This window comes from Dama dama, chromosome 4, assembly GCF_033118175.1.
Source record: "Dama dama isolate Ldn47 chromosome 4, ASM3311817v1, whole genome shotgun sequence".
Classification (NCBI taxonomy): Eukaryota; Metazoa; Chordata; class Mammalia; order Artiodactyla; family Cervidae; genus Dama; species Dama dama.
The window spans coordinates 58,222,060-58,241,495 of NC_083684.1; the positions used below are offsets into that span (position 1 = coordinate 58,222,060).

Below are 19,436 nucleotides of genomic sequence, written 5' to 3' on the forward strand. Positions count from 1 at the left end.
GGAAATCAGGCTCAAAGCAAAGTCACCCGGGGACTTCCCTGGTGGCCCAGTGGCTGGGAGACTCCATGCTGCCGACGCAGAGGGCCCGGGTTCGATCCCTGGTCAGGGAACTAGATCCCACATGCTGCAACCGAGAGTTGCCATGCCACAGCTAAAGATCCCGCATGGCACAGTGAAGATGGCAGGTCCCACATGCTGAGACCAGTTCCTGGTGCAGCCAGATAAATAAATGTTAAAAAAAAAAAAAAAAAAAGTCACCCACATAAAAGGGGACAGAGCCAACAGGAAGCCCCCAGCCATCTGCTCCAGGGTCCCACCCATGACACTCTGCAGTGTGGTCCCTCCAGAGGGGAGGATGCCCATATCTCAAGGTGGCCCTCCTGGGTTTGAGCTGCAAGATATATGTAGGAATTCTACGAGATGATGTGTGTCACACGGCCTTCACTGGTGGCTTCTTTTGAGAAGTGCCTAGGATGGGTCTTGCCTGAAGGACTGCCTTCTTTTGGGGACCTTCTCACTAGGGTCACTTGTTAATGTTCCCTGGATTCCTGTGGGAGGCCAGCAGCTGCGCACACGCCCCCCTCACATCTCGGTCAAGGACAGCTGGGCATGGACCTTTGCCTCAGAGCTGGGTGTCAAGGACTACTTGTAATTATACTTAGCTGTGTTTATTTACCAAGCACTGATCTTGCACTTCCTGGGGCCCTGTGTGCTAAGTGCTCAACAAACATCCTTTAATCCTTAAACAGCAACCCCTAGGAGGTGGGCACCATTATTACCCTCCCCTTTACAGCTGAGGAAACTGGGGCACAGAGAGGTTAAACGATTTGTCCAATGTCACACAGCCAGTAAGTGGCAGAGCTGAGATTCAAAGGCACTCAGTCTGTGCTCAGTCCCCATGCTGTGCTGCCTTGCACAGTAAAAAAAATTCACCTTAAAAAAAAAATGATTAATGCATTCATTTGGCTGTGCTGGGTCATAGGGTTAGAGTTAGGGATGTGGCATGTGGGATCTAGCTCCCTGGCCAGGGATTGAACCTGGGCCCCTGCATTGGGAACATGAAGTCTTAGCCACTGGACCACAGTGGAAATTTCTGGAGAAACATTTATTTTTATTTTGGTTTTTATTAAAAGTCAGAAAACAAATGATGAGCTGAGAAATAAAAGACGTATATTCAGACAAAAACTGGCATGCCAATGTTCACAGTAGCTTTGTTCATAATCACCAAAAGGTGAATACAACTTAGTTGTCCATCAGCTGCTAAATGAATAAACAAAATGTGGTCAGTCTGTACAGTGGAATATTACTGAGCCATAAAAAGGAACCAAGGCACTGATCCATGTTACTGCCTGGGTACACCTTGAAAACATTTGCCAAGTGAAAGAAGGTAAACACAAAAGGTCACATATTTTATGATTTGATTTATGTGATATGCCCAGAAGGGGCAAATCTCTAGACAGAAAATAGATGACTGATTGTTAGTGACAGGGGGATGGGAGGTGCAATTGACTGTATAATGGGTACATGGATTTTTTGGGGGGCATTATAACAATGTCCTAAACTTGATTATGGCGATGGATGCACAACTTCTGTGAATAATGAAAAGCCACTGAATTGTACATTTTTAATGGATAAATGGGAATTAATCTCACTAAGGCTGTTAATATGAAAAAACAGGCTCAGAGGGTTGTAGGTTTTATAGAAAAGCGAGAGAAAGGATTATTAGCTGTGCAGGGAAAAAATGAAATACATACCCTTAAAATTTTTTTAAAATTTCTTTTGGCATAGATTTGAGTTTTGTTATTTTGGTAAGATTCTTTTTTTCCCTCCAAACATTTGATAATGAAAAATTTCCAACATACACATGTAAGTTGGAAGAGAGGCCCAGCAGCCTCCCTCATCTCTGCCTCTAGACAGCGATTCATATTCTGTCATGTTTGCTTCATCACTTTATCGTTTTGGGGTCTTTTTTGGATGAATGTCTCAGAGTACATTTCAGATAATGATATTTCTACCTTTTATCTTCCCCTTCTTTCTTCTTCTTTTTGGCTGTGCTGGGCGGCTTATGGAATCTTAGTTCCCTAGCCAGGGGTTGAACTTGGGCCCTCAGCAGTGAGAGAGTTGTCTTAACCAGTGGATCGCCAGGAAATTCTCATCCACCCTTTATCGTCTAAGAAAAAGAAATACGACATAAAAGAGATAACCAACAAGGACTCACTGCATAGCACAGTGAGTTTTGTTAAACCTATAAGGAAAAGAATCTGAAGACAATTCTGAGTCACTGTGCTATACGCCTGAAACTGACACATTGTAAATCAGTTATAGGACTTCCCCGGTGGTCCAGCGGTTAAGAATCCACCTGCTAGGGAGAAAGGTTCGCTCCTTTTCATCTGGCGGCAGCCATCAGGGTGAGTCGAAATGGGTGCGGACAAGTACATCCAGGAGCTATGGAGGAAGAAGCAGTCAGAAGTGATGTGGTGCGCTGCTGGCCTTACCCGCTCTTCCGCGCTGCACTGAGCCCCCCACACTGCCCCCCCACCCCACCCCCCGGCCCGAGGAGGCACGCAGGCTGGGGTACAAGGCCAGGCAAGGTTCTGTCATATGTCGGGTTCGTGTGTGCCACGGTGGCCGCAAACGCCCAGTTCCTAAGGGTGCCACTTTCGGCAAGCCTGTCCACCGTAGTGTCAACCCGCTCAAGTTTGCTCGAAGCCTTCAGTCGGTTGCGGAGGAGTGCGCTGGATGCCACTGTGGGGCCCTGGGGGCCCTGAATTCCTACTGGGTTGGTGAAGATTCTACATACCAGTTCTTTGAGGTTACTGATCCATTCCATAAAGCTATCAGAAGAAACCCTGACCCCTAGTGGATCACTAAACCAGTCCACAAGCATGGGGAGATGCAGGGGCTGACGTCTGCAGGCAGAAAGAGCCTTTCTGCCGCGGGCGAGGCAAGGGCTACGAGTTCCACCTCCCTATCGGTGGCTCTCGCTGCGCAGCTTGGAGAAGGCGCAGTGCTCTCCAACTCCACCGCTACCGCTAATATAAGTAATGTTTGTCAAGTTCTTACCTAATAAACAATTTAGGACGTTCTTGTCTGCTTAAAAGTGTTTTTTAATATGTCTGTTAAAACTAGTTGTCTGCAGATTGTTTCATTGAATGCATTGTCAAATTAGGAAAGTTAGGGACTTCCGTAGTGGTCCAGTGGTTAAGACCCTGTGCTTTTTTTTTTTTTTTTTAATTTTTTCATTTATTTTTATTAGTTGAAAGCTAATTGCTTTACAATATTGTAGTGGTTTTTGCCATACATTGACATGAATCAGCCATGGATTTACATGTGTTCCCCATCCCAATCCCCCCTCCCGCCTCCCTCCCCATCCCATCCCTCTGGGTCTTCCCCGTGCACCAGCCCTGAGCACTTGTCTCATGCATCCAACCTGGGCTGGTGGTCTGTTTCACCCTTGATAGTATGCTTGTTTTAATGCTATTCTCTCAGAACATCCCAACTTCGCCTTCTCCCACAGAGTCCCAGAGTCTGTTCTGTACATCTGTGTCTCTTTTTCTGTTTTGCATATAGGGTTATCGTTACCATCTTTCTAAATTCCATATATATGTGTTAGTATACTGTATTGGTCTTTATCTTTCTGGCTTACTTCACTCTGTATAATGGGCTTCAGTTTCATCCATCTCATTAGAACTGATTCAAATGAATTCTTTTTAATGGCTGAGTAATATTCCATTGTGTATATGTACCACAGCTTCCTTATCCATTTGTCTGCTGATGGACATCTAGGTTGCTTCCATGTCCTGGCAATTATAAACAGCGCTTCGATGAACATTGGGGTGCACGTGTCTCTTTCAGATCTAGTTTCCTCGGTGTGTATGCCCAGGAGTGAGATTGCTGAGACCCTGTGCTTTCAATGCAGGTGGCATGCGTTTGATCCCTGGTTGGTCTGGAACTAAGATCCCACATGCCACAACTCAGACCTGGCACAGCCAAAGAAAAACAACTATGGATGTTAAAGTGCAGTGATGCTTGAAGACTTTAAGTGATGGTGTATCCTGTTTCTAATAAGGGGAATGCCTTTGTTTTTGCTTTCTTAGGGAGTTGATATGTTCACGTTTAAAATGCTGTTTGGGCAATAGGTGTAAAGTTCTATAAAAGAGGAGTGCAGAAATTTAACCCTGTAGATTTGTTGATGCATGTGATGAGACCTGCAGCTTTATTGGGGTGATGCAATGCTCTGCAGTTCTATGGAGTTTGGCAGCAACAACGTTTTAAGTTGGATTTTCCTTGGAAATGTGAAGGGTGTCCTGATCCTTTCTCAAGATCATATGCAGAAAAATAAAGTTGACTAGGGTCCATGTTTTAGGCTTAATCTGATACTACATTTATGTAACTGCTGCCTCTGAAAGGCGAAAAGTAATGCCACCATTTTTAAGAGAATTGAATAGACCTGTTGCAAGAGGGTTCTCACAAATGAATCAAATCCTGATTTAGCAAAATTAAATTGCCTTGGCCTCCATGGTGCCACTGAAGTTCACATAAAGCTCCTGGTTCAGACTCTGGTGTCTGTAGAATACTGAACTTCATGCAAAATGACACTGGTGTCGATTAAAACTAATGGAAATTGAACATTAGATAAGTGAGGGGGAGTTATTAGCCTTGAGGTTTGTAACTTTAGTAGGATTGGGAGGTTGATGTTCATAGATCCCTTTCAAGTAGAGGACGATAGGAAAAACTTATCAAAAAATTAAATGTTTTATTTGTAGTATTAGTTTGTGACCATCATGAACCACCTTAGGGGATGCAGGAAATAGGGGTGGTTATGTTTAAAAGTATCATTGCTAAGTGTAATCAGTGTTCTCTAGGGTCAAGTCACTCCATTCTTTTTTTTTTTTTATTGTTATTATTTTTTTTTTCCAGTGGGTTTTGTCATACATTGATATGAATCAGCCATGGATTTACATGTATTCCCAATCCCGATCCCCCCTCCCACCTCCCTCTCCACCCGATTCCTCTGGGTCTTCCCAGCGCACCAGGCCGGAGCACTTGTCTCATGCATCCCACCTGGGCTGGTGATCTGTTTCACCATAGATAGTATACATGCTGTTCTTTTGAAATATCCCACCCTCACATTCTCCCACAAAGTTCAAAAGTCTGTTCTGTATTTCTGTGTCTCTTTTTCTGTTTTGCATATAGGGTTATCGTTATCACCTTTCTAAATTCCATATATATGTGTTAGTATGCTAGTCACTCCATTCTTAAAAGGCTAGTGAGAGGGACTTCCCTTGGGGATCCAGCAGCTAAGACTCTGTGCTCCCAATGCAGTGGGCCCAGGTTCTATCCCTGGTCAGGGAACTAGTTGCCACGTGCTGCGATAAAAATCAAAGATCCTGCATGCTGCAACTAAGACCTGGCAAGCTAAATAAACAAACAGTAAGTATCTTTTTAAAAAAAAAAAAAAAAGGCTACTGAGAAAAGTCACGTAGTTGGTGTCACTACAAGTTCAATTGGCTTCCGACTTTGTGCTGTATACAGTTGTTCCCATCCTTGCTCAAACCATCCTCAAGAGCCTCACCATTCCACACTTGCCGGGCCACCAGTTGTGGTTGGGCTCGCCACCTCATTCTGCTTGTCGCATCGTGTCTTCCTGTAGACTAGACTTCTGTTTCCCGGGGTGTATTTGAGTGCAAGAAATACGGAAGAGGAATTTCCCCAGTTCTTGGTTTGCTTTCTTAATAGGTAGTTTAATTTTGAGATCTAATTGCTGATTTTCTTGAACCAATTTTTCTTGTTTTTTTTTCTTCAAGGGTCTTTTAAAAGGCCTGCTTAAGTGACTTCCAGAAAACAGGCCTGCAAAACCTTTTGAGACCCAAATTCCTTCCTACTCAAAAAATCTTAAACCATGTTATTCTGTGTGTAGAGGTTGTTCAACTATATAATAATAGAATAAATGTCTATTAAACTTAAAAAAAAAAAAAGAATCTGCCTGCCAATGCAGGGGACACAGAGTTCGATCCCTGATCTGGGAGGTTCCACATGCTGCAGAGCAACTAAGCCCATGTGCCACAACTACTGACACACAGACAAAAATGAAATAAGTAAATAAATAAAATTTTTAAAATAAATAAATCAATCAACTATACTTCAATAAGATAGGGAATTCCCTGGCGGTCCAGTGGTTAGGACTCAGCACTCTCACTGCCAAGCCTGGGTTCTATCCCTGGTAGGGGAACTAAGACACTAAAAGCTGTGCAGTGAAAAATGAAATAAAATAGGATATTTTTATAGATGTTTTATTTAAGGAATACTTTGTGGTTGTTCAGTCACTAAGTCATATCCCACTCTTTCCCACCCCATGGACTGTAGCACGCCAGGCTCCTCTGTCCTCCACTATCTCCCAGAATTTGGTCAAATTCACGTCCATTGAACCAGTGATGCTACCTAACCATCTCATCTTTTGCCGCCCCCTTCTCCTTTTGCCTTCAGTCTTGCCCAGCATCAGGGTCTTTCCCGTTGAGTCAGCTCTTCACATCAGGTAGCCAAAGTATTGGAGCTTCAGCTTCAGCATCAGTCCTTTAAATGAATATGCAAGGTTGATTTTCTTCTTAAGATTGACTGGTTTGATCTCCTTGCTGTCCAAAGGACTCTCAAGAGTCTTTTTGAGGACCACAATTCAAAAGCATCAATTCTTCGGTGCTCAACTTTCTTTATGCTCCAACTCTCACATCCATACATGACCACTAGAAAAACCATAGCTTTGACTCTCTATGGATCTTCACTGGCAAAGTGATGTCTCTGCAGATTAATATACTGTCTAGGTTTGTCATATCTTTCTTTCCAAGGAGCAAGCGTCTTTTAATTTTATGGCTACATGAATACTACATAATCACAATTTATTCATCACACCTAAGATCATGAGCAGTAATTCCATAATCGTATGACATCTAGCCCAGGACCCAAATGGCCCTAGTTTTCCTCAAACTGTGTTATCTGGCTGGCCTTTTGGGAACTGGGATAGCGTGAAGATGCCTGCATTATCCTGGGGTCTGCATTTCCCCAGCAGGGCAGAGGGGGCCCCCTCCCATGATGGCCCTGCCTGGCCCAGGGATTTCTAGGTCCTTCCCCGACCCGACCTCTCTCTCTCTCCTCTCTCCCCAGGAGCCCAGGATGTGCGAGTTCAGGTCGCCGCTGAGGTGCGGGGCAACCTGGGGGACACGGTAGAGCTGCCCTGCCACCTGCTGCCTTCAGCGCCTGAAATCCGAGTGTCCCAGGTGACGTGGCTGCGCCTGGACGCTCCCGAAGGCAAACAGAACGTGGCCATCTTCCACCCCCAGTATGGTCGCAGCTTCCCCAGCCCGAAGCCCGGCAAGGAGCGGCTGTCGTTCGTCAATACCGCGCCGAGCGCGGGGGCCGGGCAAGGCACGGAGCTGGAGGTGCGGGACGCCACGCTGTCCCTCCGGGGGCTGACGGTGGAGGACGAGGGCAACTACACTTGCGAGTTTGCCACCTTCCCCAAGGGCACCAGCCGGGGAGTCACCTGGCTCAGAGTCATAGGTGAGCCTGGTGGGGGGGTGGGGCTGCGGCGAAGGGAGAGGGGAAGAGGTGCAAGGCGCCAGCGCCCCCCACGGGCCTGTTTCTGGGCTTTAGCTGGGAAATCGACCTACCTTGTCTGCGGTCATCAGTCAGCCGCCCTGACGTATTAAGCACCTGCTATTTGCCACGGGTAGTTCTGCAGGGAGGAGATACAGCCGGCAAGAAGCATCCAGTAGATTGAGTCCCTACTTTGTGCCAAACACTATGCCACGCTCTAGGGGTGAAGCCCTAAGGAGAACAGAAGTCCCCCTTCTCCTGGAGCTTAGACTCCGACTAAGGCAGTAGATAACGTAAATAAGAGTAAGCTGGGAGGTTGCAGGTGCTTTAGAAATTGGAGAATAGGTTACCATTTTGGTGAGGGTGATCTGGTGCTATTTGAACCCAAACTAGGAGGGTTTGACGGAGTCCTGCAGGTCCACGGAGGAGAGCTTCAGGCAGCAGGAACAGCAAGTGCAAAGGCCCTGGGGCAGGGCACACCTGGAAGGTCTGAGGAAAAGCCAGGAAGTCAGTATGGCTGGAGATGAGTGAATGGGGGGGGGGGGGGGGCAGGGAGAGGCAAGGTCAAGGCAGTGATGGGGGAGCACAGATCACAGATGACCCTTATGGACCATGAGAAGATGTTGGCTTTTGCCTTGAGAGAGCAACAGCTACAGGAGATTCTGAGTAGGGGAGGAAGGTGTTGACTTGGGTTTTCACAGGCTATGTGGGGAGTGAGGGTGGAGGCTCACAAAGGCAGTGAGGGCATGAGTCCAGGAGGCAGGTGATGGCAGTTAGACCATGGGGAGGCAGTGGAGGTAGTGAGATGTCATTGTCTTCCGGAAATATTTTAGAGGTCAAGTCAGAGAATAATCAAAATAGCAAACGAAAGGAACTCCAGGATGTTGTAAGACTCAGAGTAAGGCCCCAGTGGACTTACGTAGAGAGAATGGTCATTGAAAGCCTCTTAGTCAAGTGCTGACGTGTAAGCAGGAGCCACCCTCGGGGAGAAGAATGAAGGCCCAGCAGAGGGAACAGTCTAGGCAAAGTCTGGGATAAGAGAAACAGACTTGCACATTCTAGGAACAGACAGGAGACTGGTGGCAAGGGCTTGAGTGAGCCTCAACTAGGCAAGGAACCAACAGGGCCAGGTTACACGAACCTCATAGACAAGAGGCCAGGTGGCTGGAATTCATCTGATTTTCTTTTTTTTCCCCCCATGCTGAGCAGCTTGGAGAATCTCAGTTCTCCAACCAGGGATTGAACCCGCACCCTTGGCATGAAAGCATGGAGTCCTAACCACTGGTGGACCACCAGGGAATTCCCTGCATCTGAAATGTTATTTGGAGCCATAAGAGGGTTCAAATCATAAGAACACCCTGATCACGGTCTTGAAATTCTTTTAAAAAAAGGGAGGGGTGGTCACTGGCAGGACTTCCCTGGTGGTCTAGTGGTTAGGAATCCTCCTGCCAGTGCAGGGGACATGAGTTCAATCCCAGGTCCCGGAATATCCCACATGCCATGGAGCAACCTAGCCTGTGCACCACAACTGCTGAGCCCCTGCTCTACAATAAGAGAAGCCACCACCACGAGAGGCCCATGCACCGCAACCAGGCGTGGCCCCCACTCAACGCAATTAGAGAAAACCCACTTGCAGCAACAAAGACCCAGAGCAGCCAAAGATAAATAAAAGAAAAAATAAATCAACTGGCTGCCAGGGTCAGGGAGGGGTGGTGGGCATGGGGCATCAGAAGAGTAGACAAAGGTAGATGGAAGCAAGGAGACAGGTGAGAGAAGGCCTTGGCTTGGAAGAGGGAAGAAGCAGGGAGGAGTGGGGGAAGGAGTGGAATAAACAGAGAACTGAAATAATCACCCTTTTGGGAGATAGTGCGTGCTTGTCCGTGAGTTAAGGGGTGAGGAAGAGGAAGAACTCCCACCCTTCCAGCTCCAACAGGAAGTAACCAGGATGACCACTTATCAAAATGTGGAAGAGTTAGGAAAGGCATCTTTTCAAAGGATGCTATTTCTTGCTGAATCTTGGCAATCCCCTGGGGTCCCCCCTTCCTCCAGCAACTCCAAAGAAGCCACATCACTCTGGATACGTTTTCCCCCACTCTGAGCCCCAGAGAGTTGGAGAAGTGTACCCTGTAATGTCCCTCAGTACACACTTCCCTTCCCAAGGAACCCTGAAACCACAGTTGTCTTGCATAGTAAACCACTCTTCTCCTCCTCATCTTTCGCAAAGGCCTCCCTTTTTCTGCCATTATTTGTTATTTCTGCCATTATACGTAGAGATCACTTACTACCAGGCACCAGGTGCCTATAAAAGCGCAAAGCAGAACAGTGAAACCTCTACTTTCTTGGGGAGTCAAACATCAGGGAAGTCTCTATGAGAAAGTGAGGCCGGGATCTGGAAAAGGAGGAGGAGCAAGACAAGAAGAAATGATGCCAGAACATTCCAGGCAGTGCAGGTCACTAAAGACCCCACAGTGGGCAGGAGCAGGGACCGGGGACAGGTAGTGGTGTGGGTCAGAACCTGAGGGGACTGTCTGGTTATGAGCAACATCAATAGCTGTGGTTGACACTATTATTACTCATGGAGGTTTTACCCCGCCTAATATTTTTCCATGTCTCCCAGGAGGATGGGCGAAAAGGGCAAAAAATGTCCAGCTTTGGGAATCTCCATTGCCTTTATCCCACTTCTGGGCCGAAGTCTAGTGGTGATTAAAGGAAAACAAGCAGAAGTTCTTTTCAGCTGGACCTTTGAACGGCATTGTTCTGCTTTGGCTTTTCGCTTAAAATCACAGCCTCTTCCAGGCTTGTGGATACCGTCTGCTTTACTAGCAGAACAGAACAGAAAATGCATTGTACTATAATGGCTAACACTTAGATAGCACAGTGAGTCTCAAGCGCTGTCCAAAGTGCTTTATATATCAATTTATTTCATCTCTGTGGTGGGTCCTATTACTATCCCCACTTTACAAAAGAGGAACCTGACTCTTTTTAGAGAGTTGGGAAATGACTTGTCCAAAGCCATGCGGCTGCAAAGCAGCAAAGCTGGGAAGTGAAGCCCTGCAGGTGGGCCTTGGGCCTCCCAGATGACTCAGCTGTAAAGAATCCGCCTGCCAATGCAGGAGGCGTGGGTTCCACCCCAGGATCGGGAAGATCCCCCAGAGAAGGAAATGGCAATCCGTTTCACTCCAGTTGGGACTTAACTGCTCAGCCCCACTGCTGAGGGTGTTTGTTGACTCACTCTAGGTGTGCAGTGACCCACCCCCTCTGTTCCTCTCCCCAGCCCAGCCCCAGAACCATGTTGAGAAACAGGAGGTCACATTCAATCTGGATCCTGTACCCGTGGCCCGCTGTGTCTCCGCAGGCGGCCGACCACCTGCCCGGGTCTCCTGGCTCTCACCCTTGGATGGGGAGGCCAAAGAGACCCAGGGGTCGGGGCCCCTGCCTGGCACGGTCACCGTCACTAGCCGCTACACTGTGACACCCCTGAGCGAAGCAGATGGGGTCAAGGTCATCTGCAAAGTGGAGCACGAGAGCTTCCAGGAGCCCAAACTGCTGCCGGTGACTCTCTCTGTGCGCTGTGAGTACATCAGGCTGTGACCGCCGCCCCCCGCCCCGCCCCGTTACGCTGGCTCCTCTAGGGCACCGTCTACGCGATCCCGGAGTGTGGTCTACACTGGCACTCTGGATCAGCTTCTGCACTGCCTTCCTGCCCATTGTCTACACTAGCTTCACTAGGCTCTCAACTTATTGCCACAATCAATGGTACATCAGAATGGGCTTGCGAGGGTCAGTTTTATGCATTTCTTCCCAATTCCACATCCATTAAGTCTTACTGGTAGCTTGAATCAACTGTGAGGAGTATTTATATCAAGAAAATTGACAAACACTGCAAACTAGGGCTATCCCTTTTTTTTGTTTGTTTTGTTTTTTATCAGCATACACGTGCACCAAGCAATCTCTTCTGGCTCCTATGGACCCCAGTTGACACTGCTCCTTCACTGTTCTATATCAACTACTCTGTCCGCTCGGCCCAACCCAGTACTGTTTATGCACACACCCCCATTCATACTATCTGAATTGGCTCCCTGGGCACTGTCTACACTGCCTCACCTGGGGTCTCTACACCAACTTCTGCCCTGAGTGTGACCACACCGGCCCCGTGGACCCTCTCAACGTGCTGTGTTGCTGTCAATGTTGTTGGTGGCGATGGTGGTGGTGGTTTTGTGGGATCTTATTTCCTCGACCACGGACTGAACCCAGAGCCATGGCAGTGAAAGGACCGATTCCTAACCACTGGACCTGTGAATACCGACCCCTTCCCATATGTGCTGAGCTCGCTGTCCCCAAACCGCTTACCCCGACACCCCCCCACCCCGATATTCCTCAGAGAGGCTCTCCTGGCACTCTCCCCACAGACTCTGCCAAATAGTTACCTTAGCAGCTTTTGCAACCACATACCCCAACTCAGCATTTTCTCTACTAGCTCCCCAGACAATGCGTTCAGTTAAACTAATTCCCTAATCTGCTCTGGGCATGTCAGAAATGACACACATTATCTCTAGTGGCTTGCTCAGGCGCTGCCTGCACTGAACAACAACTTCCTCAGAATGACCCTCAGTGAAGTCCCTGGATGGTCTCTGAGCAGGCACTGTCCCTGGGTCCACCTCCTGCCAGCCCACCCTGTTTCTTTAGGATTCTTATCTGTCTACTCACTTGTCACCCCTTCTGGGATTCCCCCAGTCACTGAGCCAGTCCCCCCTGCTTCCTGCAGACCCCCCCCAGGTCACCATATCCGGCTATGATGACAACTGGTACATTGGCCGTAGTGAGGCCACCCTGAACTGTAACGTCCGCAGCAAGCCAGAGCCCACAGGCTACGACTGGAGCACGTGAGTGCTGTTTAGAGCCAGACTCCTGGGTCTGAGGGAGGAGGGGCTGGGGACATGGATTCCTGGGTCTGAGGGAGGAGGTTCTGGGAGCCTAGATCCTGGGTCTGAGGGAAGAGGGGCTGGGGGTCTGGATCCTGGGTCTAAGGGAGGAGGGGCTGGGGACATGGACCCCTGGGTCTGAAGGAGGAGGGGTTGGGGGTCTGCACTCCTGGGTCTGAAGGAGGAGGGGCTGGGGGCCTGGATCCTGGGTCTGAGGGAGGAGGGGCTGGGGGCCTGGATCTTGGGTCTGAAGGAGGAGGGGCTGGGGACATGGACTCCTGGGTCTGAAGGAGGAGGGGCTGGGGGCCTGGATCTTGGGTCTGAAGGAGGAGGGGCTGGGGCCTGGATCCTGGGTCTGAGGGAGGAGGGGCTGGGGGCCTGGATCTTGGGTCTGAAGGAGGAGGGGCTGGGGACATGGACTCCTGCATCTGAGGGAGGAGGGGCTGGGGGCCTGGATCCTGGGTGTGGGGGAGGAGGGGCTGGGGGCCTGGATCCTGGGTCTGAGGGAGGAGGCGCTGGGGGTCTGGATCCTGGGTCTAAGGGAGGAGGGGCTGGGGACATGGACCCCTGGGTCTGAAGGAGGAGGGGCTGGGGGTCTGCACTCCTGGGTCTGAAGGAGGAGGGGCTGGGGGCCTGGATCTTGGGTCTGAAGGAGGAGGGGCTGGGGACATGGACTCCTGCATCTGAGGGAGGAGGGGCTGGGGGCCTGGATGCTGGGTGTAGGGGAGGAGGTGCTGGGGGACATGGTTTCCTGGGTATGAGGGAGGAGGCGCTGGGGGCCTGGATCCTGGGTCTGGGGAGGAGGGGCTGGGGGCCCGGACTCCTGTGTCATAAGAAAGGAACACCAGAGGCCTGAAACCGTAAGTCCCCCAGGAGGAGGGAGTTGGCAGTTTGGGGTGTCAAGAAGTAAGTTTCAAGTCTGTGGAGCTTGGCTCTTGAGGGTTGTGTCATCAGGGACCAGACCTGGGCCCCCCATGGACCATGCTCTCCCTCTTACGTGACCCCCACACCCTCCAGGACTTCCGGTGTCTTCCCAGCCTCAGCAGTGGCCCAGGGCCCCAAGCTGATCGTCCACTCAGTGGACCGGCTGTTCAACACCACCTTCATCTGCACCGTCACCAATGCCGTGGGCACCGGCCAAGCGGAGCAGGTGGTCCTCGTTCGAGGTGAGCAGGTCTTGGGGGTGGTGTGACGACAGGGTCTGCTCCCCGAGTGTTCTTCCTGCTGGGCTCTGGGGCTGCACTGGGGGGGCTGTGCCGCCGACCTGGGGTGGGCTGCACCCACCTCACCGATGTGGGGCATGGCTTTTATCCCCTGCCCCAGGTGGAGCCTGGACTGGGGTGATCGGGAGTGCCGACAGAGGAGTTAGGAACTTGAGGCCTGAGAAGGGTCGTTAGGAAGAGATCCAGGGCAACTGGCCCAGCCTCCAGCCAATGAGACACACCCATGGAATCAGACAACTCACAGTCATGGGAGGGCAGCTGGACGAACACTCAGAGACAATAGACTTTTTACAGGGAGGGCTGGCCGGTACCACCCGGAAACCAGTTTGCGTGTGTGTGTTGGGATGTTTGTGTTCCTGGAGGTGGTATTTTGGGGTTGTTTTGTTTTTGTTCTTTTGTTGGCCTGCCGCTCAGCTGACAGGATCTTAGTTCCCCGACCAGGGACCAAAACCCGGCCCACGGCAGTGAAAGCGTGGAGTGCTGACCAGTGGACCGCCAGGCAACTCCCTGGAGGTGGTGTTTTGGAAACAGTGGCTGGTGTGTCTGGCAGTCAGAAGTTCTCTGAGTCTCCCTGATGGGACCCAAGATACACAGCTGGAGAGGGAAAAAGTGAAAGGAAACGAAGCCCAGGTGTGGGCTGATGGAAATGGGGTTGAAATCACAACTGTAGACTGCGATGCTTAGAGGCCTCGGTGTGCCCCCCTCCATCTCAGAAACACAACCAAAGACAAGCTCAGAGTCACCCGTGTGAAGACAGACACACATGCACACTGGAGACAGGTGGAAGCAGGTCCCTTGCTGAGATGATCATAACACACATGCACACACGCACATCTAGAAAGACACCCATATGAAAACGGATCCTCAACCCACGCCCCCCCTCCAAAAAAAAGGAAAAATGAAAACAGATCCCTCTTGAGGAATTCCAACCCTTGCCAGGGAGATGTGATGTAGCCACTCAAAAACACTGTCACAGACCACACACACACCCAGAGAGACCATTGGCCCACCCTCAGCACGTCTCACTCGCTCAGGTTCACAAACACATATGCCTGGAGGGAGACACGGCCACACAGACACGCTACAAGCAAAAAGAGCCTCCGGCAGCAAGCCCACATGGGGAAACATCATCAGCCAGATGCTGAGAAGGAAACTCCAAGACGTTCTCAAGGGCACGCCCTCGGAAACTCCAGAAATGCCACTGTGGAGCTTCTCTTTCCATAAATCATCCTCTGACAAGTTATTTGCTAAGGTTTCCTCTTGGCCAGCCATTCTCCTTGATGTTGGGAATACAGCGATGAGCCAGTCGGAGCCCTGCCCTCCAAAGCACACCCAGAGGAGGGTCAGCTCCACCCACCCAGCAAGGTGCCCAACTGGAAATACACCCCCTGAACCTGTACCCCAGATACACACCCACCTGAGAAACCGGTCTCTCCACCCACACTGGGCCCGTGGAGGCGGAGCCTGCAGAAACCCCAGGAATGTCCACCGCTGGCATCCCCCAAGGCGAACACACCACCGTCAGAGCTCAGCCTTAGACAGGCAGTATTCACCCAGTGAAACACACGTACCCAGAGCCCCAGGAGGAACCTGCAGGTGAGGTGGGGCGCACACAAAATCACACACCCGTGGAAAGACCCCCAACCCCCACAAAGGCAACTGCAGACCCACAGGCAGTCAAAAGCACCATTGCAAAGTCACACATCTACAGATGGACACCAACAGATGGGGGGGTACTCTCTGAGCACTCTAGAAATTCAGTCAAAGGCAGTGATGTGTCAACAGACGGCCTTGCCCGGAGAGGAGATTCACTCACAGCTCTTGGCAAAGTCACCTCAGAGGGTCTCAGAGACACCTCACGTTCCACGTGCACACAGACACACACGGGCCGTCACACTCCGTTTGGGGCTCATGCCAGAGAAAACATAAGTACACAGGCCACGCCACAGGCTAGACGTTGCTTCAGAAACTTCTGACCCTAAGACTGGAACACGCTCAGCCAGCACCTCCAAAATACCACCTTCAGTAACGCGGACACACGTCCCGACACGCGTAAAAACTGGTCTCCAGACTTCACTGAACGAAGTCTTTCCCACCTTCATCCAGGGTGCAGGTGTAGAAATATATCCCCACCAGAAGTTTCACAGTATACTATTGGCCCTTTACACTTGAGGTGGACTTTTTCTCTCTGTTTTACTGTTGCTTGCACTGATTTGACAGCCCACTAGGTCGTGACCCCCACCCCATCCCACCCTGGTTTTGAAAACATCTAGAAACTGTGGCCTGGGTTCCAGCCCCTCCAATGTCCAGAGGCATGGGGAGGAGAGGGTCAGGTGTGAGTGGGTCCCTCCCTGGTCTCTCCCAGTCAGGCCGTGCATGCCAGGGTGGGGGAAGAGAGGTATGTGATAAGATGCTGGTTGCATCTGTGGGCCCCAGACGCCCCCTCCCTCATCCTCACTCCTCCCCTGCTCCCCTGCTTCCTTCTCTTCCCACCCCCATCCTCCCCCAGATCCCTCCCCTTCCACCAGCTCAGTCTCTGCAGGGAGAGGAAACCCCCGGGACTGTGGGCTTAAGGGGGGCCATTCTCCACCCTGGGGATTGGCAGGGGTGCTCAATCTCCTCAGTCCCCTTTCTCTCAAGTGCTCAGAGCTTTGGGATCAAACAGCCTCAGGCTCAAACCCATCTCTGCTTCTTTCTGCTGGATCGGCCACAAGATTCTGTGACCCTGGCCTCAGAGTTTCTGGGAGGGAGTGGCAAATTCAGATGCCTACAAGGTCCTGGCGAGGGACAGGGTGGCCAGGTGTGGAACTCTGTTCCCTTCGGAGTCCGCAGCCTCACTCAGCCACGGCCCATCACCAGGTGGAGGAGACGCGAGTTTGATGATGCCAGATCTGATTTTTTCTTCCTTTTTTTTGACCTAAAAGAAATCCGGAATTTTCAGTGAAATGACCTAGTGCTTTAAATGTTGGGTAGCAAGCTTTTGTTTCGTGTATGCATGTGTGTATGTGTGTGTTGGTTTTTTCTTTTTTGGCCACGTGGCTCGGCAGGTGGGCTCTTAGTTCCCCGACCAGGGATTGAACCTGTGCCCCCCACAGTAGGGCTTCCCAAGTGGTTCAGTGGTAAAGAATCCGCCGGGCTAATGCAGGAGACGCAGGAGATTCAGGTTCTACCCCTGAGTTGGGAAGATCCCCTGGAGGAGGAAATGGCAGCCCACTCCAGTATTCTTGCCCGGAGAATCCCATGGACAGAGGAGCCTGGCAGCCTGCAGTCCATGGGGTCTCGAAGAGTCCAAAACATGGCTGAGTGACTGAGCAATCCCCCTGCAGTGGAAGCACGGAGTCTTAACCATTAGACGGCCTGGGAATCCCTAGCAATTTTCATTTTGGTTTTGTGTTTGTTATTTCGCGAGTCTTTTCTTTTTTTTCTATTTTGTTAGCAAAACCCTGGGCAGGTGTAAGGAAATCCATCTGGGGGAGGGCACCCACTGGCCTGGAGCGTGAACGGGTCTCTCCCTTCCCTCCCCACCTCCCGTCCTCTGTCCCAGTGGAGTCACCTCCCTAGTTCCCAGCACTGCCCTGCTGTGTCCCCCAGCCCCCCACTTCCAGATGTCTCCTCTTGACCTCCTGTCTCCCTCTCTCTCTCACCCCCTCTTCTCTCTCCTCAGACACCCCCCGGGCCTCGCCTCAAGGCGCGGGCCCAGTGGTGTGGGGGGCTGTGGGGGGGACACTGCTGGTGCTGCTGCTTCTGGCTGGGGGGTCCTTGGCCTTCATCCTGCTGAGGGTGAGGAGGAGGAAGAGCCCCGGAGGAGGAGACGGCGGCACAGGAGGGTCCTACGACCCGAAAACTCAGGTCTTTGGGAATGGGGGTCCCGTCTTCTGGACGCCCGCGGACCCTGGCCCGCTGAGGCCGGAGGGCAAGGACGAGGAGGACGAAGATGAGGAGGAGAAGGCAGAGAAAGGCCTCATGTTGCCTCCGCCCCCGGCCCTGGAGGACGACTTGGAGTCCCAGCTGGATGGCTCCCTCATCTCCCGGCGGGCGATTTACGTGTGACCTCCCCCCACCCACCACCCAGCCCACCCAGGCAGACAGACAGACAGACTGAGACGGACACAGCGCTGCGCGCCCAGCCAGCCAAGGGTCCCAGACTGGTTGAACTCGTTTGTCCGGAACACACTGGAGTTCAAAGCTGCCTCCCGCTTCCTTTGCTGGGATGCAGAGGGTGCTGGAATGTCACACACTGGACTTCTGAATCCCGGGCCGCAGGGAGCGGGGGAGGGCCCCCCCTGGGGGGGAGGGAGGCGCTGGGGGATGGGGACCCACAGAGCACCACCCCCCACAGAGACTCTCAGTTTGGGCTCCAGCCTGCCCTGGCCCCATGACACTCAGGAGTTAATAAACGCCTTGGAGGAAAACATCCCGGGGTGTCTTGTAATACATCAGACCCCCTGTTTGGGGGGTGGGACAGGGACTGCTAGGTCCCAGCGGGTGGGCGCTGGAGAGGGGGAGAGTGGTGGGGGCTAGACTTGGGGCTGGTGGAAGGGAGGACTCTGGTCACTTGGGTCCTCAACGGACATACTGGATGTCCGAGCCGTCTGAGGCCTGGGGAACTGGGCTTGGGCTGGCACTTGGATGCCGGGCTTCAAGGACAGCCTTCCCAGGCCAAGTGGCCAGACTGGCAGGAGAACTGAGTTCCTGGGCCCAGCGGGGCTGAGATCATGGGCTCCTGGGCCCTCAGGGGTGGCGAGGGCCTGGGATCTGATCCTCTGGGGGCATCTTGGACCCAACCTCCCCGAGTCTGCTGAGGACATTGGGAGGGAGGAATTGCCACCTGCATTCTCGGGGTGCTAAGAAACCAGGGAAGCCCCACCTGGGGAGGACATCACGTCGGCCTTTCCTGCCTCCTTCCTATTCCCTTATCCCCAGGCTGGGCCCAAGGAGGGGCTCTGTATCCTTCTCACTGCCCCCTCCCCCATTAGAAAATCTTCCAAACTCGGGCTGGTGACTGGGGGCGAGGAGGGAGGCAAGGTTAAATCCAGTCACCTCCACTCTCCCGAGCCCCACGACCACCTCAGGTGGCCTTCATCTCTGCTCCCGAGGCTGTCATGGGACTCAGTTAAGGCTGCACCCAAACACCCAGCGTGGGGTGGAGCACCCGGGAGAGGCTGGGCGAGTCTGCTTCTTCCACCAGCATAGCCTTCCACCCGCTCTGCGGCGGACACAGCGGTGGCGCGCAGTCAGAGGAGCAGTCTTAGGATGAGCAAGTGTGTGGACTGAGCGGCAATTACTCTGATATTTCCCCGACGCTCTGAGAAGCCCTCCAGAGGATGCCAGGCTGTGTAACAGAAGCTGTGGAAATGAGATGGTCCAGGGATCCAGACAGCATTCCCTCGGGCAGCTTTCCTCCTCTCTGTGGTGGGGTTGATGGAAGGGGGAGGCCCGTGGGTGGGGCCTTGGCACACATGTTATTTCCTCTGGTTGTTTACCGTCTATACCACCCTGTCCTGTCCTGTCCGGGCCCCCCTCCCACCCCAGCTGCCGCCGCCTCCCCCAACGGGAGGGTAGTGCCGGGAGAGCAGGGGCGGGAATGTGGTCGATCTGGCAGACAGTGGGTCCCCAGGTGTCCCTGCTGGGCCCCTCCTTATGCATCTAGAAAAACACCAACTGTGTGCCAGACCCCGTCCCTTGGACCGCACAGTGTGGA

General features: G+C 51.9%; 1 protein-coding gene and 1 pseudogene across 2 annotated transcripts in view; both read left to right on the forward strand.

Moving 5' to 3' along the window:
* Positions 1–19,436, forward strand: part of NECTIN2 (nectin cell adhesion molecule 2) — a 33,854-nt gene that overhangs the window by 7,521 nt on the left and 6,897 nt on the right. The window contains exons 2-6 of one of the 2 annotated variants that reach the window (XM_061139568.1): positions 7,159–7,554; positions 10,865–11,161; positions 12,356–12,473; positions 13,530–13,678; positions 17,400–18,149. In XM_061139568.1, the coding sequence (XP_060995551.1) occupies positions 7,159–7,554; positions 10,865–11,161; positions 12,356–12,473; positions 13,530–13,678; positions 17,400–17,785 (1,346 nt within the window). In that variant the 3' untranslated portion in view covers positions 17,786–18,149. Of the gene's footprint in view, positions 1–7,158; positions 7,555–10,864; positions 11,162–12,355; positions 12,474–13,529; positions 13,679–17,399; positions 18,150–19,436 lie in introns of those variants that run through there. The other variant, XM_061139567.1, reaches the window with a different exon arrangement.
* Positions 2,419–3,351, forward strand: LOC133054512 (large ribosomal subunit protein eL15-like; annotated as a pseudogene).